Source organism: Cardiocondyla obscurior, linkage group LG10 (genome assembly GCF_019399895.1).
Source record: "Cardiocondyla obscurior isolate alpha-2009 linkage group LG10, Cobs3.1, whole genome shotgun sequence".
NCBI classification, from domain to species: domain Eukaryota; kingdom Metazoa; phylum Arthropoda; class Insecta; order Hymenoptera; family Formicidae; genus Cardiocondyla; species Cardiocondyla obscurior.
The window spans coordinates 2,835,760-2,862,151 of NC_091873.1; the positions used below are offsets into that span (position 1 = coordinate 2,835,760).

The 26,392-nt window shown below is 45.0% G+C and overlaps 1 protein-coding gene across 1 annotated transcript in view; it reads left to right on the forward strand.

Moving 5' to 3' along the window:
• The window catches only part of LOC139106141 (protein Fe65 homolog), a 138,287-nt gene that overhangs the window by 37,132 nt on the left and 74,763 nt on the right, over positions 1-26,392 (forward strand). The window contains exon 3 of the mRNA XM_070662704.1: positions 1,817-2,178. Coding sequence (XP_070518805.1) covers positions 1,878-2,178 — 301 coding nt within the window. The 5' untranslated portion in view covers positions 1,817-1,877. The remainder of the gene's footprint in view (positions 1-1,816; positions 2,179-26,392) is intronic.

Consider the following 26,392-nt stretch of genomic DNA (forward strand, 5'->3'; position numbering starts at 1 on the left):
CAGCCTTGTCGGCATGAGATCACTCGATGCATTCACACTCGCTCGATGCCTGACGTCATGCATCGCGCCGAGAGGCGGTCGGCTCCATGGGAATGCTTCTCCTCCCATTGGATCACTTCCGGTTTTCCGTCTGTCACGCTCCATTTGCGTCTGTTCAGTGTCGCATCGCCGGTGTCCGCGATCGAGTGCGTCCGCGTGTCCTCTCCGAGAATATTCGGGAATTTTGCTATCCGCGCCGCGTTTTCTCTTGAAAAAAAAAAATCCGTATCGTCCATCACGGGACCCTCTTCAGCTTATGTGTAGGGAAAATGGTGCGTGAGCCTTACTATCTTCAATGTTGCACGTGACACTGAAAAGTTACGAACACCGGATAATTTTGTGAATCTCTTCTTCATCGCGATCGATTCGAACAATATTCGCCCCAGACATATTTTAATAAAGATTTTTGACGCACAGCACGTCGATAATGAAGCATTCGGATTTAATCTGTATAAATATTTGAAATATTAAATTTTCGGCACAGTTGCATAATGAGGTCAATTACACCGGGTCGCAATTGATGAATTTCGAACAAATCTGGAGTAATTGAATCGGCGAGCTTAGCTCATTTAATTTCATAAACCGCAGTCAAATTGAATCGTCCGACAAAGCGATTCGAAACCCGATTGTCCAGACGCCTTCTCTTTCGAACACCCGTTATCTGCCGTATCTCGCCGGTGCTGCCTTCTCGTTACTCTATTCGGTTCGTGTTTCATCGGGATCTGCCTCGCGTGGATAGGATTAATTTGCGTATATATTTCACGATAATTGTGCGCATTTGCCCGTCTGCGAGAGATCGTATTGTTCCTCCGTTATTTCGCGTTCGGTATTATCCGACCTCGGCTCCTTTGTTACTGCGAGACCGGACTTGAAATTTCGCAACAATTATTATATCCACGTCGTTTCGCCTGGTTTTCACGTTCACCCACCGAATTGTATATTCAATATCGCCTCGCGACGACTTCGGCGGCACTGAATCTTCCATCGAGGCGCGTTAACGACTGTCCTATAATTCTTGCAGCGCAAACGATGAAAGGACATTGTTCTTTACCGTTAATATAATTATTCCGAGGTCGTTCCACGGGCGTAATTTTCTAAATAGAGATAGCCAACCGATGGGAGTAGTTAAAGTATTCCTTTTCTCAATTGTCTCAGAGTCGCGCGTTGGCAGTTTGCGATAAAATAATAACGAGACGAGTAAGCCTTGCACGCGTTTGCAAAGTTTATTGAAACCAAAGAAAGACACGTCGTGCGTGCAAAGTTACGTCAAGTTCTGTAATACAGTGCCTTGCTCACTCGCGCTTGTGAAACTTTACTTTTGAAAAGAAACTGGCGAGCAAGTTTATGTAACGCTGTAAAAGCCGTGAAAAATTTCAAGATTATTTAATGGCCGGTATCAACTCGCGCTCTATCAACTCGCGCAGTGCCGGGTGCAGTTAATTATTTTCAGCTGTTGCTTTTTTTTTTTTTTTAATCACCCTTCTGCATAATCATCCTCGCCGTCGCAATCTCAACTCACCTCCGTTAGTTAAACACAGCTGCCGACTTTTTTTTTTTCAAATCTAAAAACTCGCGCGAGAGAAACTCGTAAAGCTCGGTCCCTCGACTTTTTCGCCGTGGAAAGTCGCGAAACACTCTATCTTCGCACCCGTCCCGGCCCATTACTTCCTCCGTTAACCTTTGAAGAACTCGCGGCAAGTTTCGCAATTAATTTTCCCTTCGTCCTCTCGTCGGGACGTACCGCTCGAACTGATCGAAGCCGTTGTGTGGTTTGCAGATAGTCGACACCGAGCCGGTGCCAAGGTCACGAGGGAGGAGCTGAGGTCATCGCGGCATCTATGTTGTGCGGCGAACTCCTGAACGGTGGCTTCGTCAGTGCCGGAGCGGTACCGGTGGTTCCGTACAGCCTCCCAGGACTCTGGTTGCCCGGTTGTCTGCGTGCTACCAGTCCACGCCTGTTGACCTCTCCTTACCTGACCCTGCTGGCCGAGCTTCTGGCCGCGGGCCGCCTCGAGCTGCGAGACGATCTCCTGGAGCTGATGGATCTGGCAAAGAGGAGCCATCAGGCTCCCGGTACCAACGGGGCGTCCGAGCTCGACCTCGACCTTCACGCCGACGAGATCGACGAGATCTTCTTAGGTGAGTACCATACGTTGTTCTTTTATCTAACTTACACAACCATTTCAACAAAGCGATTCGCAAGAAGCACAGTCGCTCGCCTGTCGAATTCTCTCCGAGTTAATTCTCTCGCAACAGCCACTAAATCATTCGATATGTTTTAATGTCTCGGATGTTGAAACTGTAATACAATTGAGAGCGAACACGCCCGTCGTGTCTTTTTTTTTTTTCCCCTCGAGACCGTTTGATTAAAAATATCTCGGAGGCCACGCGTGTAACGATCTACGCGTATCGTGGGTGTACGCGATCCGTTGTCCTTTATTTCAAAAGCATGCCAGCTTAACAGCCCGGCCGTAGCTCACATTAATGGGCAATACACGCGGTCGTGACGACATCGTGAAAGTAGCCGTGCGTTGGCAGAAGTGAGCGGCACGAAGTCCGTGATTACGTCCGCTGGCAAATATGCTTCTCGGTTGAAGCCCGGTAATATTCTCCGTTTTTCACGACGAGTGATTTGTCGGTCTATGTACGAAGTACATAGTACCGCTTCACTGAAGTGTCTCGGGAAGAAAAATGAATGTTTTCCCTGCGGTGGACTTCGAAAGAAATTTCGAGAGACGTCACACTAAAATGCATTTAATTGCAAAACTTTTTTAGATCAGCCCGACGTTTTATTACATTTTATTTTTATCAGGCCCTTATTTTAAGAATACCCACATATTATTCCCGAAGCGTTTCATATAAAGCGCGGCGTTAAATTTATATTAAAATGAGATTTTCCAGGGAATTCCGTGACAATGAATAATTCGAATTGCGAAATTGCACAATCAACTGCAGCTGAGTTTAACTCGGCTTGTAAATTAACGTTTGATAAACGATTCTCTTTGGTATGAGCGACTTGCGACTGACGACCCCGCCTAAGTCATAAAATCATTTATAGCGCTACGATTGTTGTAAAACGGCGAGAGCCAAATATCGGAGAGAGTACAACGGCTGCGAATAATAATGATATGTCGCGAAGAAGGGCTTAACGTGAAGGGTCTAAGAGTAAATAAGAAATTATTACCGTGGTACTCCTCACATCTCGAAAATACGTTTGGCTCGCGCAAAGCGCCGCGATCCTTACAAGATCCTCTCTACTTTTGCTCCCGGTAAAAATTCCGCTAAGAGCATGTTTACGGATATGACGTCGCGAGATTTATTTCCATCGCTCTCGAGAGAGATTCCGCGCTTGGTATTTTGTTGTTTTTTTTTCTTTTTTTTTTTTTGCGAAAGAAAGAAAAAGGAAACCTTGGTCCCGCGAAGCGTTAAGATTTTCCAAGACGAGCCGCGCCTTATGGTCATCCTTCTTGGCTACTCTTCCGGTCAGTTCTCCTCGTTCCATCTTCCAGCTACGGTTTACTTTCCGCCCGGGAGACCGTCGAGGATCTTAATAAATCGCTCTACGGCTCGATCCCGTTTCTTCGTAACGGTCGCCCGGAAAAATGGAGTATCGTTCCACATACTCGGGAGATCCCTTAGAAATTGGCGGTTCTCTTTTCCGCGTGGAGGACGCTTTTAATCCACGGATAATTTACTTCTATCACATCGTCGGTCTAACGGATTTTTTTTTCCCCCCTCGAAGAGAAAAGTATGAGATCGAGAAGCGGCGTTTTTATACCCGTAATTTGGTTTAGTGCCGATATCGCGATATACACATTAATATATTAATTATTATAAATTAGAAAATTAATTGCGTTAGTTTGTAGGTGTCTGTAGAAAATTTAGGAGATTTTAAATCGTATAAATGACGCTGCGGATTATTTTGCGAGCTAGTTTTATTTAGCAACGATATAGGTACAATATACTATACATATATAACTGAATATTTTAGTTTGATACTTGGACTTAAAATATTATTGCCGGCGTATATCAGGCGGCATATCGGGCAGGTCAATTTCAGTGAGCCAAATTGGTGCAATCGCTTGTCGTCTGGTTGCAAAGTGGTTGAACTTCGTCGACAGCGCTTCCAGAGAACTGCTAGACTTGGCTGAGAGTTTTGGTGGAATTCTATTGAATTTACGGATTCACGAGCCACCCATGTCGATCACCGTTCTCGGTTGCAGCTGTAAACTTCGTTGCGTGCAATATTGAAATGCCGAATTCTTTTTTTGAGTTCGATAAATGATTCGGAAATAAATATTTCCTTCCGTCCCTTTGGATTACCTACGTACATTGCGTTAGCAATATATTAATTGTTCTTTTGTGTACCGAATTAATCTTCAGATTGCTAATTTAATTTATTTCAATATGTAAAAGCAGTACCATTAGTTAGAAAAAAAATAAATAAATAAATGTAGTAAAGGCGAGACAGGTCGTCAAAAATAGATTACGCTTGAGCTCGATCGGATTAGCTACAACTCGCGCTGCGTGCGAAAAGTTATGTTTGCTGTTGATCATAAAAACGGGATATTCACGAGCGTCCGGGAAACACGCGGAAAATTGCAGAAACAATCCGCGGCCGGCGAAAATTCTCGTCGTGGAAAAACTGCGTACGCCGGATATTTCAATCAACTCGCCGGATTGGGCGATATCGATATCGCCGCTCTAAAGTCGGCGTGATTGGATCGCCTCGATGCCGATCGATCGTTCGTCGATCACCGGACAGTTTGCGAGTACAAGCGAGAAAACGCAGGAGAGGGAGCCGGGGTGTTAAAAATAATCTACGCGAGTCGGAATAATCATATTTCACGATCACGTCGCGGCGACGACGGCGGCACGGGGAAAATTGAAAAACGAGGTCGAATCAGCACACCGGATGGCCACCGAAAATTAGTTTTTATATTCATTTGCTTTGCCGAGAAAGTATATTTCATCGGCACGCGTGATGAATCGTAACTGGCACGCGCATGTGCAGCCACCCTTTCGAATAAACGTTTCAATCTGTCGCGGATCGGCTCCCGTCGTTCCCGTACAAGAGATAATAAAACACGAGCGACGTAAAAAAGAACGAGATTCGCATGCACAACTAGTAAAAAAATTTTTTTTTTCCCTCGACTACCGATAAACGAAGCGTTATGAATAAAAAATGACGAGCACGAGTAGGAATAAAATATTCTCGTACGTTACGTAGAATTTTTTTGGAAATTGGGACAAAGGGCGTCGAACTGTTACATTTTTGCCGTGCATTATCTTCTTCGATCGATACGTTTTCCGTCTATATATATATATGTATATATATATTTGTATACATATTTTTTTTTATATACCCGCTACTTTTTCTCGTATACCAACCAAATCGTGCTCGAGATGATGCTGCGTCTTTTTCCCTTCTGTCGCGCAATCGGCTGTCGACGAAATAGTTTTAATAAATGACAAACGCGCTTAATAACGTGGCCAGCCTTTGGCTTTTCTTTCGAAATAAAACGGTGTAATCTGTCACGAATCTTTCCCTTTAAACCTCGGCTAAAAAAAAATGAGAATACGTATGCCGTTCGAGGCGGGGGCGGTAAAAAACAGGTGGGTCGGATAGAGTGCTGCAACGAAAGCGGGGTGGCGGGAAATGAAGAGCGGGAAGAGGATCCCTGGTAAAACTCGACAATAGAGCGGATGATCCTACAGTGGCGGAACGCGAATTGCGAGTGGATAAAGCGGGACAGAAGGGAGCAAAACGGGAACAATGCCGTCCGGTATTATTTTCTGTTTGCTGCGTCAGGCCGACCACCCACTCGGAACCACAGTTTTCATCTACCCCTGATCTATCCCGGTGCTTTGCAATGGCGTGGCCATAACTTCCGCGTCCTTATGTGAGGCTTGCTGACGGTGACAGCTCTCTATCTTTGTGCTACGATTACCTTCCGCGCGATCTCCGCCGTTTACGGACGTTTCGCTGTTTTACGCGAGAGCCATTCTTCCTCTCTCTTTCCCTTCCCCCGTGACAAATAATTTACTTTTGCGATTCTCTCTGAGATATTCCGGGCGTATCAGAAAGTTATGCCGCCGATGCAGTCACGCGACGTTAACGGCAACTGGGGGATAATCGATTACACGAAGAATCGCTATCGGTGCATTCGAGGGGATCACGAATTTATGCGTTACTATGGCAGCGCCCGGCTAATGGATTTACTTATCCGTTTATTACAGAGCTAGTCGGAGTTAAATTTGGTTATCGGGTACTTACCCGGCAACTAACGCAAAGCGAATCAATGACCCAGTTCGCCCCGGCGCGTTAAATTATTTTTCCGCTATCGATCGCCGCTCTTTGCCGACGTTGATGCTATTATTTCGCGTTAATCATGACTAATGAAGAGCGCAGCGCGATTAAACGCGCGCCGCCGAACGCCGCTTTGTTCTACGCGGGCGAACCGCGAACACTTCTCGCTTCGCGTCAATTTCAGATTTTCAGTCGCACCCCGCGATAAATTAGAACGCGAAGTGCCAGACACGCTGGGAATGAATTCGACTAATAGTCCGCGCTTGATTGATTTCCCCGAGACGTGGGAATCGAGATAAATCGCGCGTGCACAACAACTCTTTAACAAACCGGCGGGTCTCGCGGCTAAAAATAAAGTCGAAAGGATTATGAAGATTTGATTTATGAACGCTGTAAGAACAAACGGGTCGTTTAACGATAACGAGTATAACGAGGGTGAATCTTCCTTTCTTAGTCGCGCGGAAGAATTTTATCGGGTAATTACCGGCTTCTGGCCGTTTCTTCGGATTCGAGAATCAGCTCCTTTTTCTCGTGCGCCCTCCAGGTCCGTTTCCGGGGATTCAACAGAGGGTCTCCGGCTTTTGTCGTTAATCATTTCCGTGCTTCTCGTCAGCCCGCCCCTGACCCGCGATCTGGAAACGAAACTGTTCTTGCAATTAAGCGCATTCAAAGGAAAGACCCCGGTTCCTGCTCGCAGCCGCTCTGAGACACGTGTTTCCTGCTGCGCGCTGTTTCGATTTGCAGCTAATTCTTTGCCATTTCTACCGCCGTTCGTCAAGCGCTCGAAACAAGAAATTTTGTTCGCCCGAGTTCTCTCGTCGGTTCACGTTCTTGCCGCACTTTAGTAGCTTTGTTCGCCATGTCTCGTTCCATCTCTACGCAACCGTTAATTAATGGAGTATGATTTAATAGCGGGGCCCTTTCGCGTACGATATCAAAATCAACTTTCTGTTCGCGAAAATCACGAGCGATTAAAATTCGCCACGCGCCCGACGTTAAATATTAAATATTACGATTAATTGACGGAAGTTTGGTAATTTAAAGCGGAGCCTTTAATTGGGTCAGTCCTTACTTGGCGAAGACTAACTTTTCTTCCTCTCGGTGCGCGATGGTACAGCGCGAGGTGCGGATCGAGTTTTCGCAGCTGTTTGAGAAAGTTGTAAGAAGCGAGAACCACTAGCGGGCTTCAAACAGACACGGCCGTGCAAATTACACCGCGGAAATGCATTCGAGTTGGTACGCGGCGCCCGCGTACGAAAAGACGCTTTCCGCGCGACGATTTTGCCCTTGGGGCACTATTCAGGCGGGAAAAAATTTCGCCGTGGAATCGAAGAGACGCGCCCGTTGTGCCGAGGAGAAGGAAGGGGTCTCTCTCGAAAATTCGTGACACGTGAATTTCAAATCCGACGAGGCCGCCGGGAGGAGCGAGAATAAAGCCTTCCTCGAACCCAGATTAAACCGAACTTCTTTCTCGTTGTCGCGCGGGCGACAATAACCTCGGTGAAAATGTTTCGTTTGAACTTCGTATGTCTGGTAGTCACGCTGCTTAAGAGACAATATCTCGCCGAGTATTTTGCCAAATAATACAACCAAGAGTCACAAAAATCGTTCCGAATAATTACTAATACACCTTTTTTATTTTACGAGTACTTCGCCGAAATTGATTACCAAAGTTTTTAATTAATATCGGAATATGCTCTGATACCTTCAGAATTCGATGAACTGTTATTAGATTTCGAACGAGTAGTAATCTCGCATAATACATGCTGCATGGCGACGGGACGCGGTGTTTCGCGACGGGAATCGATTATTTGAACGAACGTCGGGTTTCCTCGACGTAATTTATTCCGTTGTATACGGGTAATGCACACAAATACGTTGCGCGAATCCAAACGCATTTGTATTAATCCGTTCTTTGACCCAAGGGCGAGGGGGGCCTCCCGTTGTCGCATATTAACGCGGCTTGCAAGTTTCAAACCGCGTCGCGAGCGAGAATCAAATTACCGAGTTGTCGTGAGATCGATGGCGGTAGGAATCGAGAGCTAATTAATGCCACTGGAAGGGGATTAGCGACGATGTAATTTGGCGGGTATACCATCGCTGGCAGCGAGACGGTGGGTGGCCTGAGACCTCGAAGAATCGGAATGGTTGCCGAGATAATGAGGAGACCGACTGATTAAAAGTTTACTTTTTCCCTTCGGTTCGCCGCCGACCTTTCCTTTTCGTCCCACGAATTGTCGCGGCGAATTATTTTCTTTCCTGTGTTCGTCCCGAAATGCGGAATGATTTTACGAGCTAGTTAGCCGCACAGCGCAAAATGCATTTAATCGTCTTTGGACAGCTTTAATTTCTTTTTTCTTTTTTTTTTTTTTTTTTTAAGTATTCTTGTTCAACATAAATATAACTGGTTAATTTTGTTGCGCATAAATCTGCGGCTTTTCGATTTGATTTAATTATTGTACTTAGATTTAAATGCAGACATTTACTCCGGGAATGAAGAAAGATCACGTATGTTAGTTAAGACTTCGACAGGAGGAACTTAGTGCGATACCGACGAGGTTAAGAAGCAATTCCCGTTGGATGAATTTATGGGTGCTCGGGATTAACACGGTCGGTTGCAATAAAAGTCAGTAGATCGCGCATCCCTCCCCCTCGTACCTGTAGCGTTGTCTTTCACTGCTGCTCTTTGCTCTTATAGCGAGAAACGTCGCTATACGAAATGGTTACCTCTGCGCCTCAATTTCTTCTCTCTTTTCGCTTTCATTTTCTTTGGATCCCTTCGTTCTCGCTCGCGGGAAAAGAAAATAGAACAGGAAAACGGCAAACGTCGGCCCATCCCCCTTCGCACGGGGATGGACGACACAGTCGGCATTAAACCACCGGAATGTCCCTGTTTTCAGGACACCAGAATACCACACGAAGGACTCGAGCTCTCTTCCATTTTTTTTTTTCTTTTTTCTTCCGATTCTATCGATCTCGAGGCGTTGCACGAAATAGTCTTGTTCAGCAGTAAAAAAAAATAGAGTAAAAGAAGATACAATACTAATCAAGAGAATATCCACTTTGAATGTACTGTAGATTGTTGAGAACAATTATATTGAGCTGCGATTATAGAACTTAAACTTCGGAGATTTTTTGACGAAACTTTTTGTCAGAGATACGCGAGACATCATATTGTAATCACGTTTCCGTTCTATAATTTCCAATTTTCAATTATTTTCGGAACGTTAACGTACGCGATAATTAAGGCGAGTTCGATACGATTGTTCATTAAGTCGGGAATTAAATCGTTTCACGTATAATTCGTGAAAATTTATCATGCATCCTGCGGGACCAGAAAAGTGCGAATTAAGGATGCGCGCATAAATTATATCGGAGGACACGTCGGGCACTTTTTTTCCTCAATTGCCGCACGCAACTCACGCCGGGAAATCTCGAGCGAATCTCTAGGCCGATTTGCGAACCGGAGATATGTTCGCTGGAAATCGTATATCCCAGGATTTAATTCGATTCTGCGGGACTGTCGTTCCCCCGCGCGAAACTCGCTTTGCAGAAACTGCATGTCGGGATTAACGACTCGGCGTTTTGCTCCGTTTTCCCTATTTTCTTCCCCCTCGGAGACGAATTAGATTGCGGATCGTGTCGAGCTCCTTTTGCACCTGTTCTCTTCTTCGCTTTATTTCTTTGTTGATTGAAATTCCTGTACTATTAGATCACTTCGCCCATCGGATATTTTAGGATGTCGGGGGAACAAGTCGTTCAATATATCTTTGTTATTTGTGACTTGCAATTTTATAATCTCTCTCTTTTACAAAAAAAAAAAAGAAGAAAGGAAATAGTTGAATTTTATTACGTCCCTGATCTCTCTTTTCCTTTTTCACTCTCTTTTTTTTTTTTAACTCCGCTCTTTTATTTCTCCTATGTGCTCGTTCGTCTCAAATCACATTTGCAAGGAAAAGCCAGTAGGCAGAAAATAAAAGCGATGAAGGAGGACGAGGGGAATACCGGAACGTGTCGCTAACGTAATAACATTTCAATTCGAGGACGGAAATTACCGCAGGGCACGATAGACCGTCCCCTATATTCAGTAAGCTGACCACCCCTCCTCGCATATCTGCCCTTAGTGTTCGAACTTACTCTCTTTATATATAGGTAACGTGTTATCAATATTTCTATAAAATAAATTTACGCCGACGGAAATATCTTCAGGAGTCACCTCCGCTTTTTTTTTTTCAATTACATGTAACACTACGGAGCGTGCGTTAGATTTTACGGTGATATTTTTATAGAAATTAATTTCAACGTTTATTCCGGCGCGGTCTAATCATACGCGGGTCCGAAATCACGCACTACCCTACTCCGAAACGTGCTCGTTGCGCTTTACGATCGCATTTACCCCGTTAATCCATGTCGCACGAAACCAGAATAAACGGAAAATGCGCGCGGTTCACGACATGGATGAAGAGGGGCGTCGAGACCAAGCGGGAGTGCATTTGAGGATTTTTTTTTTTCTTTTTTTTTTTCATTTATTTAACGAACCCCCCATCGCACGCTCTCGCACGGGCTCAACGGGACGGGCTCGCGGTGTGGATTACGAGGATGTGGCACTTTTCAGCGATGGGGAAAAAAATGTGTCGCATTAATTAAAAACGACGCTGTCGTCGTCGTCGAACGCAATTACGAGCGCGATGCGCTGCAGGTCGATTTATACCGCGGATCCTCCTGTTGTCCGCTTCGTGCAGCGACTTATTTTTATTTTTATTAATTTTTTTTTAAATTCTGTATTCGGTTTTTTCTTTTCATTTCGACGACGCGACGTTGCACCGTAAAGAATGACTTCTCAGTAATTACTCGGGGCGGATGACGTCGAAATTTTAATGAAATTGAGTCGTCGAGGGACCGGCATATTGAGCCATTTTAAATGTAACCCACGCATAATTTTCCTGAAATACATACGCACGTTGTTACGCACTCGATTAAAATATTAAGTGCCCCGTGGCGACGGCTTTTTCGCAATATTAAATTAATTTATTACATTCGTAGTTTCCGCAAACGAATATTCTTTTACGGCGAAACTAAAAATTTTATTGGTGTTGTAATGTTAATGTTATTGTGCGATAATTATATGATTCTCTCGGGGTAAATACGCGTTATTATTTTACAGCGTTTTGTGCCGCGTCCCGATAGCGTAAATATGAATATTCGAAAAGTGGCAAATGACAGAAATATTCATGGCTGCGTATCGTTGGCATGAAAATATAACTGCTTCGCCGCAATCATTTTCCATTTCTTTTTCCGCGGAAATGGTGAAAAAAGTACGTCCGCGATTTTTCTCCCCAAATATATAAACTACGTGTGAAAAGAGGAAAAATACCGTGAAACGAGCCGTTCTCGTTTGCTCTGTTAAGACCCTGGCCCCCATTCACACACCACTCACGTTTTATTTCCTTTCGGGCAACTCGGACAGGGAGTCATTCACATAAGAAACACGTGAGATTTATTTTTCCGTCGTATGCATTTTTATCGCGCCGCATTTGCGTTATTTCGCGTTTTTAAATTCCACCACGTGGGACAAGAAGAATTGTGATTCTCGCGATATCGCGTTTCACCCGCCCGCGCATTCAAATTCAGCAGATATATAATTACGAATTCTTTTGTTCCTCGTGAAATTAAAGAGGAATATACAGTCTCATTATTGTGTTTACGTTAGCGAACCATTCTTTTGAGCGTTGTACCTTTCCACGTCTGCTTTTCGTGTTTCTTTAATTGCGAAAATACAAGATATTACGCCGGCGAAATAGAGAACGCGAGCCCGAGAGCGCACGAGCAAACTGTGTTACTACAATTATTAATTGCGTCACATGCAGTTGACTTAACAATCGGCCCGCTGACAAGTTCACGAACAATCGGAGGGCTTTTTCGCTGTGCTGTCACTCGCACGCGTGTAGCTTGCAGTCTCGCGACAATGCTCGGCCAATGATTTGTGCGGGTCATTAGGTACCGGTTTTCACCGGCACAGCACGGACAATAATACGTGGCGTAATGCACGATGTAATGCTCGTCCTGCATTACGAAGCCATCCATTGCGACTCCTGCACGGCGTTTAATGCGCTTATCTCATTTGCGGCAAGTGTAGGCAATCGTAAAAATTTTATCGGCACATTATGCTCGCGTAATTCATCTTTAAATTCGTCACGCATCACCGACGTGAGCGCGTCGGTTGTTTTATCGCGTGGTTTAACATTTTTGCGAAATTGTCACCTTTTATATTATTAAAATATTTTTTTTAATCGATATTTCATCATTTATTTAAAACGAACATTTTAGTAGTTTGCATTAAATATCCTTCTGTAATACTCATTTTGTGTTCGGTTTTGTGTTTATTTTTATATTCAGATTTTGTATATTTAGCGTTTGTATTTAGAGTTTAGTCGTGCGGTACATTACCCGAGAGGAAATATATCTAGCTATTCTGATTTTGCGCCTAGCGCAAGAATCTCTAATATCCGATATTTAAGATAAAATTTGAAATAATACTTTTGCTTTGGTATCGCGACGTTATTACGTACGGTGAAGTGACGTAATGAAAGAATATGGCATTCAACGTGATAGGAATTAAACAAACGGCGATAGCTTTCAATAAAGTTCTCGATGTCTCTGATTACGCTAATGGACGTGCTCGATTTTCGACAACGGTGCAAGTTATCAAACGCAGAGTTTATTGCTTAATGAAATGTAATTTCAATTTTTGCTACGCCACTAACCATATTTCCGGACGCCGTTTCCCCGCTTGTCATAAATTTTTATTCCATCCCCGGCGCCCGCGAGGCTGCTAGATGCTTCCCGGAAAATCGCGGATGTTCGCGTGATTCAAATCACCTGACAGTCGCGCGATCACGTCGATGTTAAAAAAAAAAAAAAGAAACTAACTGAAACGGACGAAAAAAACAAGAATACTCCGTGAAAGAGAATCGAGCCACTGCTTTTTGATTGCTCACGCCTACGTTTCAATTATTGCGCCCGACTTGATTTACGGCTTCGCTCGCGCGTGTGTTGCGTTTGAAAAGGATTATATTTTTTCCGGACAACGAGAGCTCCGATGACGCAAACATTTCTGATTAAATCGACGTGACTAAGAACGCCCGTTTAAAAACAAATTTGCTGACGGCTGATTAACTCAATAATAAGACAGCTATGCTCCTTTGGACCAAAATTTTTAAAAATAACTCGACGAGAGAGTTTCTCTTAAATTACCACAGCAATAAACGTATAGGACCGTTTAGATTGAAGACTTTGCTCTGAGCTGTTCATGTAATTAAAATAAAAATGTTTGTCATTTAATATTATATTATTGACGTCGTACACCAATTGCGAAGGGTTTTTTTATTCCTCATATGACGCAAATTATTAAAATAATTACTCTCAATTATATAAAGTACTTGAAATACGCGGTCTCCGGACGCAGTTCATATTCGCCGCGATAATTGCTTTCTGATTGTAAGCGCAATTCATCGGTGACTGCAAATACCGGTTAATTATTTGCAAATTTGGGGTGCGCCGGATTTAATCCACCATAACGGGGACGAGATTTGCCGCCACATTTCATTGCGTCACGCGCGGTCGTGGCAAACGGAGTGAGTGAATTTCAGCTTACCGAGCGTTTTATTTACACGTTTTCGAATCAAGATGCGTGCGCTAAATACTCTTCATCATTTATCGAATTTTCAAGTGTTTTCGGAGCACTCGAATCGCACGATAACGGGAGCAAATCGGTAACGTGTACCCGAATTAACCCGCATTATTCCTTGCACACGCGTAAAGATGAATTACGACGGTCTCTGTCGTGCTAAAGTTGCGGCAAAATGCAAATAAAAGACGAATAGAAAATTTTACGAGGCACAAGATTTACGACTGACTTCTCCATTTTCCTTATTTTTTTCTTCTTCTGCCGGTGCATAAAACTTTCCTAGTAAATCCACATCTGGCAGCGTCCGATCGCAGTAACGGCGAAGTCGTGCGGGAGTATTTCCGCCGCCGAAAGAGAATCTTTTTTTGTTCTTAAAATGAATGTTCAGTAATGTTAAACGCCTTATACTTTCCTCTTTTTCTTTTACCTTCTTTCTTCCGTCTTTCCTTTTAGTGTCAGTATATTTTTCGCGCAAAAAAAAAAAACAAAAAACGCGTACGTAATTATTTTGGCATTTACGAGCGTCCTGACGTAACGAGGATCGTCATGCGTGACCGCATTCGCGAGTCGACCTCGTTATGACGAATGCGTTATCGGCTTAGCATTAATGAAATGATAACGACGAGCTTTTAATCGATTAATCGCTTTTGATGAGATTTTATAGGCGAATCGTGCTTTTATGAGAGCCATACGTAACGTTGATTTAGCGCGTTTGCAGCCTCCACTTTCCCGGCGCGCTCATCATCCGGCTATGCGGCGCGGAATTTCATTTCGGTGACGACGACCTCGTAATGTCTGCGAGGAGAGAAAGAGAGAAAAAAAAAGGCCCAACTCGGGCGCGGAATACAAACAGGAAGGTTTTCGGCACTAACCTATTTTCCGGCCGGGAGAAAAATGGGCCTCGGTATGAGCCGTTCTCGGTGTGACGCAATTTATGGTCATACGTTGCCTCCAGTTTCATAGTACAGATGCGCCACGAAGTGTCCTGAACGGAGGAAAAAATCCGCGACATTGAGCAAGAGAGAAGGAAACATTTAATTTTTCTTTTTTTTTCTTTTTTTTTTATCTCTCGATATAGTAACGGTTATTTTTATTTACATTCGGAAACCGTCTGTCATCGCGGAATCAATGGATTAATTAATTGACGTATAACTAGGTGCAGTTAATTAAAAACAATGAATATTAGAGGGCAAAAAGAATAACTCCCATGGATTTACATAACGACGTGTAAATAACCGAACAAATACTAAAATAAAGCGCTGCGGGAATTGAACGCGGACTGTGTGTAAAATAAAAGGGAAAATGAGCAGGATATGAAAGGGCAAAACGGGTTTTAAATTAAAAACTCAGCCACCAACTTCGCTTGCGCGTATTTTAATTTTTTTCGCTGTAAACTTTCGCAAAATTATTTACGCGTGTGCGTTAAAAATCAATGTACACGCACAAAAATCGATCTACGGATATGAAAATGATAAATTAAATCGATACACTTTTGCGTGAAAGAGTTCTGATACGTTATAATTTTAAGACTTTCGCCGTGTATACTTTATGACGTTTTCCAAAGAGAACGACGGGGTAAAGTAGCTACTAAAAAACCGGCGCGACAGCGTCTTAATCCTTTTCGTGAGATCTCGAGGATCGTTGGTCCCGCCGTTGCATCACACGTCGGCCGTAGATCGAACCGACCGACCATCCATCCCTACCCAGTGTGGAACACGTCTCCCCCCGATCCGCAAATGCACCCTTACGTCCGCGACTTCTTTCCCGAACTGAGCGAGGGAACCCACGCGGATGACGTCACCCGGCGCACGATTGGCCGAGCCAGCGTTCACGTGACCAGCTTGGCCAGTGTCTGGAGGGTTGCTGAGGGACAGAAGGAGACGCGCGCGACAAGGCGAGTAGGGAGAACCGAGGGTGCAACGGAGAGAAAGAAACGAGGGTAGCTAGAAGGCCGAGTACGAAGGAAGGGCGAGAAAGAAAGAGAAAAGAGGATGAGAGGGACGGCGGTATTTCGAGGGATGAAGGAGGCGCGGGGCTGCATGACGCAAGGGATATGTGATAGATAGAGACAAAAACTACGGCGGGAAAGAAAAGACGAGATATGGATGCTGCTGGCGGAGAGTCACCGGTGGAGCGTAGGAAAGAGAGGGATGGAGCACACGTGCAGAGGGACGAGGAGTGGTGTAGTCGAGTGACGTGAAAGAGAGGGTGCCGGGGGGTGAAAGAGAGAGAGTAGAGGGGATCCGCGATGCGCGCAAACGGTGAAGGGGGTGGTTGCGAGTCTCGCCAGTCACACTGCGACGACCGCGACGCCCCAACGTCTCGGGGTGCCATTTGTCCGTTCGTGACCTCGAAAAACCTCGTTGTAATCATTTCCGGCGAACGCGCTCGGGCTTCGAATAGTTACCTCCGATAAGATGAGTTAGAGAGATAGAGGATCGAATTGCAGCATCGACGAAAAAGCGTTTCCGCGCGTTTGTCGGGAAAGAAAATAGAGTATCGGCTGTTGAAGGAGTTATATCGGCGATTATATCGCGCTTCTCGTGTCATATGGTGATGCGTCACTCGTGCTGAACTCAGAACCCCGTGCCGTCACGAAAACTCCCCCCGTCATCGGAATCGCGCTCAATTCTCCAGCGAAAGGATGAGCTAATCGCGCGCGCGCGCACGGGGGGTGGCTCAAGGTGCGAGGCATTTTTTGCGCGTCGTTTCCGGGTGACTGTAAAAGTACATAGCCGGTGGGTGCCATCGAGGACACTTATAGTTGTGTAAAACGCGGCCACGATGGTCCTCCACGGAGCGAATCGTAAGTTATATGTCCCCCGTCGTCGCCACCCTTGCTGAGCACGTTTCACAACTTTATGGGACGTCCGATACGTGTCATCTGTATTAAATATATATGTATTTATACGGTTTAATATTTGAAGCCCCGGCACTGCGACAAAATCGATTTTGAAGAACGCGTATCGCGAATGCCCTTTACTTTTACAGGAATAATTTTCAAGAAAAATATCAAAAGTCGATCGACTCGTCTTGATTAACGCGGCGTTTCTCATTAAATACACGTATCTTGCTAACCATAAATGAAACGTGCTTTAAATCTCTCCCTTATTCTCCGACATATTTAGAGTAGCAGACAGTAGTCCCTTCGCGAAATTAGTCGCACCTATATTTATTATACGTTCCGATCTCGAGATTAAGGAGTCAGTTTATCAAGATTACGTCTCTCGGCGAACAAGCTCAACAGATGGCCGAACAATAGTCATAATGAAAATTACTTTCGCATTTTTCCCTCCATTTGTACGCCCGCCGTAATAGCACTTTCATCTTTTTCCACTCATAATGAATTATCTCGTATACTCAGCGCGGCAGTCAATCATGTCGTCGTACATTTCCACCTTTCGCATATAGCGAAAGGTCTCGGTGTCGGTGCCATTCTTCGCGAGCCGCACAATGTGGCGGGTGTGTCGATTACGAACGTGTACGAGCGAAATCGCACGAGAGAGAGAGAAAGAAAAAAAAAAAAACTTGCTATCGCGTGACCGACGAAAGCATGGCTCATTGCACGCGTTCGATCACGCGAAATCAGAGCGACGTGACGGGAACAACCGACGGGTGGACCAGATACGCCTGACGAATGGCGAGAAAGGTGCAATTGCACTCCGAGTTTCATTCCGTACACTTCAATTTCGTGAGACGAGGCCATCTCGCGCATACTCGCACCTTTAAAAGAAGAAAGACGTACGAGATCAAAATTTTAATCTGTTAATAATTAAATTAAATGCCGCGAATTCCGGATCGCACTTACGATATTTAACATATGTTTGACGGGCACGTTTTGCAATTATCATTTATTGAGATTTTTAAAGTTTGAATTAAATGTAAAGTAAAAAAAAAAAAAAAAAAAAAATCTGGGGAGCTTAAAACGTTTTATCTTACCCGAGATCGCATGAGTAAACCACGATCGATGATGACTAAGAGCCGGAGAAAGTCGGCATAATTGCTTGCCGGTTAATTGCAAATGGAAAGCTAGCGTTGCCGTGGAACGTGGGTGTCCGCCAGGAAGTACACGATTTGATTTTCGGATAATAATGTACCAGGGGGAAACGTATAAAATCGTAGGGAGTTTTTTACGTAACCGCGCGCGGTCGATTAGCGTGACGTGACGGAAACGACGGGTCAAGTACGCCGCGCGAATAACGAGAGGGGTGAAATCACAGGCCGCGATCGATAAGTATCGCGGACACGGCACGATCGAAGGCTCATAAAAGATTTACGACGGCCAGGCGGGACAGGACCGATCGCGTTTCGACGAGCCCGCGCGGTCGTGTCTAATTCCGAGATCGGATCTCGGCTATCTCGGGGGACGATAAAAATCGCTCGCCTTTTGATTCGGCGATGATAAAGATCGTTTGTTAAGAAGTCGTTTGCCGAAGCCGCTATAAAAAGTTTTATCGCCCCAAACAGAGCGGAAAAGTGTTCTCCGTGCCTTGTTTTTTGCTGTCGGCTGGTCGGACTCGGTGTAATCTGTATTTTTTTCATTTCGTTACGGTCTCGATTATATGGAATCGAGACGATGCCGCGATGTGACGAGACATAGACTCCGTCGTTGAAATGATAAAAAGGGAGAGGAGAGGACGAGATCGCGAATTGGGATTTGCAGAATGTCGCGTGTGCTCGGTGTGCGCGATCCGGTCTCTGATCGATTAAAGCTTTACGACCGTCGGTGTGGACTCCATCGCACCGCGAACACGTATATCGGCGCGTAAACAAGCGTGCTTGCTTGCACGGTTAATGATAATAAATATCGCCGCATTGCCCCGTGCGTCATTTTAAAGAGATCGGCTCGGTGATTGAATGTACAATGTAACGCCACCCAATGGTACTCTAAATAATAATTCGCGCCGGCATGAACGGTCACGTGTTGCGTAATTGCGTGTCTGGAATAACGATGCGTGTAAATTACACGAATCCGCAATTTCTAAATTAATATAGAACGGTAATTTGATAGCGCCGCGTTTTCCACCGGAAATGATATTTTATTACGCATACGTGGCGCATGAATCTCTAATAGATATTTATTACTTTGAAACAATATAATTTTACGTGAAATATTTCATCGAAAGAAGCGCGCGGTGCAGAGTACTTCCTTTGTTAAATCCCGCCGTGATTCGAGACCGCCCAAATAATTCTCGATCTCTCACCATTAAATGCAACAATGCATCCCTTCCGCTGTAATCTTTTCTACCGGCCATACGTGCTGGGGCGGGTCCATTAAAAAACGATAACCATTAAAAATCTCCGAGGAAACGTGGGGATTCACCCTCGTAACCGCTCTCCTTTCTTTAGGAATGACGATTGTCGGTCTTCCGCCGCGAATATCCGAGGAAAAAAGTATGAGAGAGGAAGGATAGAAAAAAAAAAAAAAAAAACGTTAGAGACGAATGGCACGAAAAGAGAGACGATGATCTTTCCTTCGAGTTCGGTGTAGAAAAGGCGAAGGTCGGCCACGATGGTGGTGAATGTTGGATCGCACTTTATAGTCTGCAATTATCGGCAGGGTTGGGCCGAGGGCATCTGGGAAAGCGAATTTTCTCGCGGCCCGAAAGCTCCCGTCGACTCGTAAAACTCGCTTATATCGCGCTGCAATGGCGGTGGTGCGCTATTCAGTGCATTAGCTAATTGTTGTGCCGATATTGGTTGCCAATTTGCTCAATTTGTTCGTCACTTCCGGCAGTACATCATCGAGCCTCGAATCGATTGCGTTCGTTTGTAGTGAAAAATACGACCTCGCGTAAAAATTTATCGAACCCCTGTTACAGAGAGTTATTAAAATACAGTTCTACTTATTCAAAATAAAAAATTTATTACATCTTTGTTGTCGATTGCTTTAAATTTGCAAGTCCTGATATAGACGTTATCAATCCCGCATTTTTTTTGCCGGTAAAAAAACAAAACGGGATTCACTCTAGCTATAATGTAAAATAATTTTATTCAATACGGCTGGAAAATAAAACAGCGACGATCGATGCAAGTACGTATGTAGTAATCACCTGTAGGACGTCACGTGTATATGAAAGTGTTAATAAAGCAATTTCGTGTATTAGCTAGGTCGAAGTAGGCCGATTTGTCCAATTCGTTCGTCCCTTTATCAACCCGGCAGCGACCGTTCGACGATACCTCGATGAGAATTGGCCGGAAATCGACGCCGATGAGATCTCATCGGCGCTGCTGGCCGTCGAGTGATTGGCGTTATCTGCGAATTCGAATTACGCTTAAGCGGATCTCCCGACGATGTCATCGCGAAAATATGGCACAATCGCGAGAGCGCGGCCCGGCGGCAGTGTCCTTTTTCTCTTCATTGTTCATTTTTATCGTCCATTATTTTTATATCGGCAACATCGATATTGATAGCGGGCGAGAGCGTATCGACAAGCTGGTGTCATTTGCGCGGGGGAATGACTTCAATATCTCTTCCGAACGTCGCATCGTCATGGTAACGAGGACAAAAGAGAAAGATAATAAAATAGAACGAATATAGAACGGCGCGGAATCTATCACATCGGTGATAACATGATCCAGCCCGACCAGGTTCCCGCCGTTATGTGCGCGAATACGTGTTACGCGATAATACACTGTACAAGATTAAGTATTTCGCAACTGGCGGCTAACAAGCTTACGCTTTCTCGCGCGCAAGGAAATCCGACGCGTCTCGACTGGGCGTACGTTTTTTTTTTCATTTTCTTTTTTTCTTTATTTTTTTTTTTTTCCTTTACAAAAAGGGAAATTATACGCCTTGAGACGCAACTTTGTCACTCTTTAAATAATCGCTAAAAAAAAAGAATACAGTTTAAAACTTTTATGTTCGTGATAGTTAATAGCTCTCGAATGTCAATGTGTTATCAACTTTCCGCTCTTCATCACAGCGCTTTAGTATTCAAATTTAAGTCACTGGGCGGCCTAACGTAGCGGCAGTTCGAATATGAATCTCCATTGACATTAATTAACCCCTTGTCAATCCGGTCACGTATTCGGCGTGCTCTTGTCGCGCGCGCTGCTTCAAAAAGCCGCGGCTTGGGACTTTATAAAACACAATTACGGGCCTTAATCAAGTTTCGACGCACTTAATTACCTGAAAGTTGGGGAAAACCGTGCTTGCTGTTTACCCCGTTGTGACATCGTCATTCTGGCGGCGACGACGGTGAAATGGAACGGCGGTTTTCAGTCACGACGCGTGGCACGGCGGTAATGAGCCCGCGCTATGTGCGGCGTGCACCATCTTTGCCAACTACGCCTATCAAGACAAGCAGAATTTAATATGTGACGTTAGAATGCGCCCTCGGGGTTACGGCCGAATTCGCGGCACTTTGCGGCGCGTCGTACGCGAACTCGGTGATGTTATTTCAACGGCGATATTGCGCTTTAGTGACGCTGCTAATATGTCGCCGAGGTGTTGTTTGAGAACGCGATGACCTGAAGGTAATCGATCCCCCTCAGATGTCGTCGTACGTTTTTTCGCAACGGCTTCTACGTCTCGCCTCCCGCGTCCGATATCTTAAAACGTATCGCGTTTAATCTGTTGCCACGTAGATCGCAATTCCGTCGACTTGCATCGGAACGGAAGACTGTACTTTATATAATCGAAGATCTTGAATCGCGAAGAGCAGCGTCTACTTAAAACCCATTTGAATTATTAAGAGCACCGGGTTCTCTCGAAGTTACTTTAACGGAGTTCTCGAGCGCGACTTTCCGACGTTCATTTTCGGATGTAATAAAGGCAGGGGTTGGCGCTCGCGCACGGCATTTTTAGGTTGTACAAAATTTTAGAGTGCGTCTCGTTACTTTGCATATTGATAAACGAAGTTGTTTAACGCGGGGCGCAAGGAGACAGTGATCTCCCGTCGTTTACTCAAATCATTTTAACGCCATCAATTACGCGAGCTCGGTACGCGGCGGTAGACATTTGCATTTACAAGGGCTATAAATTGTGCAATCTGCGTCTGCACAGTTTGAAGCCGCAGTTTCCGCATCGACGCCTCCGTGGTTTACTGCGCCGGAGGATCTTGATTCAAGAAAATACGATCGACCTAAATTTCTTCATGCGCTACAAACGTGGCTCGGGTTTCTTTGCGGAACAGACATCCGTGTGGGCACCCGAGGGATTTCCCTCTCGAAAGGAAGTCCTCGCCATAGTTATTCTAAAAAGTATCCCGCGATAATATTGGCTTTTCCATCACGCGGGATTCATCCGGTATAGTTTTTATTCTCGTTCTCTCTCTCTCTCTCTCTCTCTCTCTCTCTCTCTCTCTCTCTCTCTTCAACTTCGATCGACGCGTCTCGGAATCGAAACCGCGCGTTAAACCTTAGTTCTTTTATATTTAAAAGACCACGAATATAACGGGAGGGAAGCAAAAAGCTCCAGCGGGTACCTTCGCCCGCTTATCGGATAATAATCGCGGCTCGAGCCCTCCGCTTGAATATCTTGAATGCCGCTTTCCGTCGCGTTCCCGGTCCTTTCGCGTACACTCCCGCCTCTAAATCACCCCGGCCTCGTAAATCGTCCGACGCGATGCTTCACGCGGTAAAATACGAGCGTTACACACCGCGGGTGCATGCATGCATCGGGCGGGTCGGCGCGATGCATCGCGGACGATGGGCGTTGCATTCACGTCCGGCCACTCCGCGTGCATGCAGGCCCATGTCTCTCGCAGGTCGAGGAACGAACGCACAACGCCCGAGATGCATTCACGATGAGCATCCGTCCGAGATTCTTTTCCCGGCTTTTCTCACTTACGGCGGACCGCGATTTACCTCCCGCGTTCCTTATAACTTTCAGAACGTGCGAAGAGGAAAACGGCGGGCGTGTTGGCCGTAGCGGAAATGTCGCCTCGCTAAAGTGGGCCGCGCAGCAGTTTCTTGCAAAGTGCATACCTCAGGTGTACCGGGAAGATCGAGAAAACGGCGGAGGTTGAAATGTGAGCGCGAGAGTGCGGCGCGCATACCACTCGGTACAATGGGTTTTGCGATATATCGTGAGCGAAACGGGCAACGAAGACCGAGGCTGCGAGTTTCTCTTCCGTTTACGGTGTGTCCGAGAGACCGCGTAAAGAATACTCGAGAAAACGGACGATCGGCGGAAAATGCCACGGGGACCGTCTTGCGTATACCCGACGTTTACGAGCTTTTAAATAAATTTCGAATCGCTGCAGGCCATCGCGAATAGTAATTCCAAGTATAGATTATTATTAAATTATTAAGAAGTGACCGCGAGTGAAGCGTCGTAAAGACGTAATTATTACGATAATATTTCTTGCGATAAAATTTATGTAGCAATGCAAGAACGTTTGTCCTTGTTGAACGTTGCCCAAGTATATACGTTACTCCGATTAAATCCCGACTTTTTCGCGTGTCATCTCACGCATAAAGCGATTCGGATATCGATTCGTCGCACTAGTCATTCTATTCTTCGCATAATCGCATCAAAATTTTATGGGACCTCGTGGGTGTTCTATACTACCGCTTACTGGTTATTACAACTTGTCATATCTCGTATGCATATTACCTATCACTATCCTCTCAAACATAAGTGCCGTATAAAAAAAAAAAGAAATAAGAAAATAAAAAAAGGAAAAAAGAGAAAGAATCTGTACGCGAGAGATGTGCGTCGTAGTCGCGTTTTCCATTTGCAATATCTCGGGACGAATAAAAATTTAATGCGTATTCGTTCGCAGTTAAAGCGGATGCGATCGGCGCGACGCCCGGAGTCGGAAACCGCGAACCGGAAGACGGCCCCCGGAGGACGGTAAACGGGGCGGTCCAGGGAATTCGCGTGGCCGCGGATCGAGCACGTTTCTCGTATGCGACATCGGCGACATTATCGGTTTCGCATCAACCTCGGTTTACCCCGCGCACATTTCGCTCTTTGGTCCCTTACGCCCTCGCGCGTTATTCGTACACGTGGAGCGGCGTGGGAGTCTCGAAACGAGACGCAGTTTGATAAAGACCACGGACATTGTGTTCGATTCTGAAATGCCGGCGCCGGCGATGACGGCACGAGGTAAGCGTGTGTTTCTCCGCGAGCGGTCGAACGAGGGCTGTTTTATCTGGTGAGGAAGGCGAGTCGCGGGGGTGGCACGTGCGTCATTTATGTATCGAAGGAAGGGCGCGAGGCCAAAAATTCGGCGAGGAGCTTTTAACGAGCGCGCGTCATGCGAATAAAATACGAGCATTAGGTCATTGTTGTTTGTTAATAGAACGTTTAAATATTTAAATAGTAATATTTAGACGATTCATAATGTTGCGTCATTGTATCAGGAATTTTGGACGTAATTAATTTTCGGGATTAGACATTTAGCCGCGCGCGAGTCGTTTTAAAACTATTACTCCAGCAGTTCACGTTTGCGGAAAGAGCAATTTTATGAGAGCTTCGCATGCAAGTGTCTCTCTTTCAACTTGATCAATTCAAATATATCGATCGCCCACGTCGGGATATATTTAGTTCCTCGATAGGAGATATTAATAAGCAAACTCTAAGGAGGTCGTTCGTGTGCGAAGATATTATTTCATAAGGTGACAACTTATTTTTATCAGCAGGACCTCGTTTCGTGAAGAAAATTATCCGGCAAATATGATTTTACTTTTCAGAACCGATTTCTGTTATTTTCTAAATGAAAATCTTATCAGTCTGAATTCCGAGTTATTTCGGCTGATTAATTGCCGGTCGCGTTTAAACTGAATCGAGTAATCGTGTCGAAAGAGAAGCGACGGAGAAAGGTGTAACGGGCGGCACTGGAGGGCGGTTTGTTCACTCACGGCTTCGAAACCGTTTGCAAGTGGCAGACGGTGGCGAAAGAACAGTTTTTCGAATTAATAGACTCGCGTAGAGGCAAAAGGACGCGGCGAGGACGCGGCGAGGTGGAAGAAGAGGACACCCAGGAACTCTTCATGCATAATACATGCCACGCGCGGCAATATGTCGCCCTCGTTGCTTCTCTTGTTTTATGAATCTTTCCAGCCTCTTCAGTCTGCCGTCCAGCCACTTCCAAAAGCTATCATGCGCTTTTTACTTTATTTTTTATTTTTTTTATTTTTTTTTTTCGGAGCCCCGAGCATGCTCCTTGTCGTTCCTCGAACGCCTTCTTCCGCTCGTGCTACTTTAAAGCTGCTGTTTATTGTTGCCCGCAACTTGCTTCTCTCCGGAATAATTATTCTCAATTTGAACGCCGGAAGCTGCCGCAACTTTTCGCGAGCGAGATGCCCCGGTGTCGGATTTTCGTCTCGAGTGTATTTAATACGAAAACCCAAGATATTAAAAATAAATATTATCGCGTGGATGCTCGCCGGGATGCTTTCAAAATATTAAAAAGAAAAAAGAAAAAGAAAATGAAAGAAATACGAACGTCATGCAACATCTCGGATAAACGTAGCGGAACTGCAACGACAGAAAATGAAATCGGTTTACCGCGGATGGACTCTTTCCAGAATCCCTGCTTCGAATCCTTCCTGTGCCCTGGTTCCACCACACCGCGCTCCGTTCCCTGCCCCGCTCCGTTACCTTCCGCTCGAGGAAAATTTATGGCAAATTGTTTTAACCGTCGGCGTGGTACCACCTGGTGCACGAAATATACCGACGGTATACCGACCTCGCGAAAGCGGACACAGCCGTTGTAGCAGATTTTGCAAAAGGGGGGTTGGCCGTGTCTCCTTCTTCGAGATCGCGTAAAAACGAGGGAGCGAGAAAGGAACGTGCGGTTACCTGCTGTTTTATTATGCGGCTCGAGATTTTCTGCCGATTAACCCGAGGACAACAACGCGTGTGATAAAAATCCGTATCGCGACAGAATTATCCGAGTGATTCGAAACATTAAAAAACTGACGTAGTTAGATAAAAAATTTACAAATAAATTATAATTATATGATTCAATAATAAAGTTTTTTTTATTATAAGATATCGAATAATAGAAATATAATAATTCTTAATTCAATGTTTCAGTTATTTAAAAAAAACAAAAAAAAACAGTATAGAATTACTTGTCCTTTTATTAGCATCGAAATTGTCGTGATTATTTCTGCAGCTTGCATTTGGGAGATACGAATAACGCTTTATTACGGGGCTCGCGCTTAATTAATCACGTCGCGCTTAATTATCGCTCTAGCGAGAGAACGTATACGCCGCGGCGAAAACTTCTGGGAACGGGGAAGATAAAAAGCTCGAAGGCTCGGCGGAACTCAAGCGTTGCTAGAGCAAATATTTCTCAGAGCAAAGCGGAGGAAAAGAACCGGTACGTTTCTCCACTTTATTATGAGGCTTACGTCGAGTTTCCTACCTATTAACTTTCGGGACTGCGATAGAACCG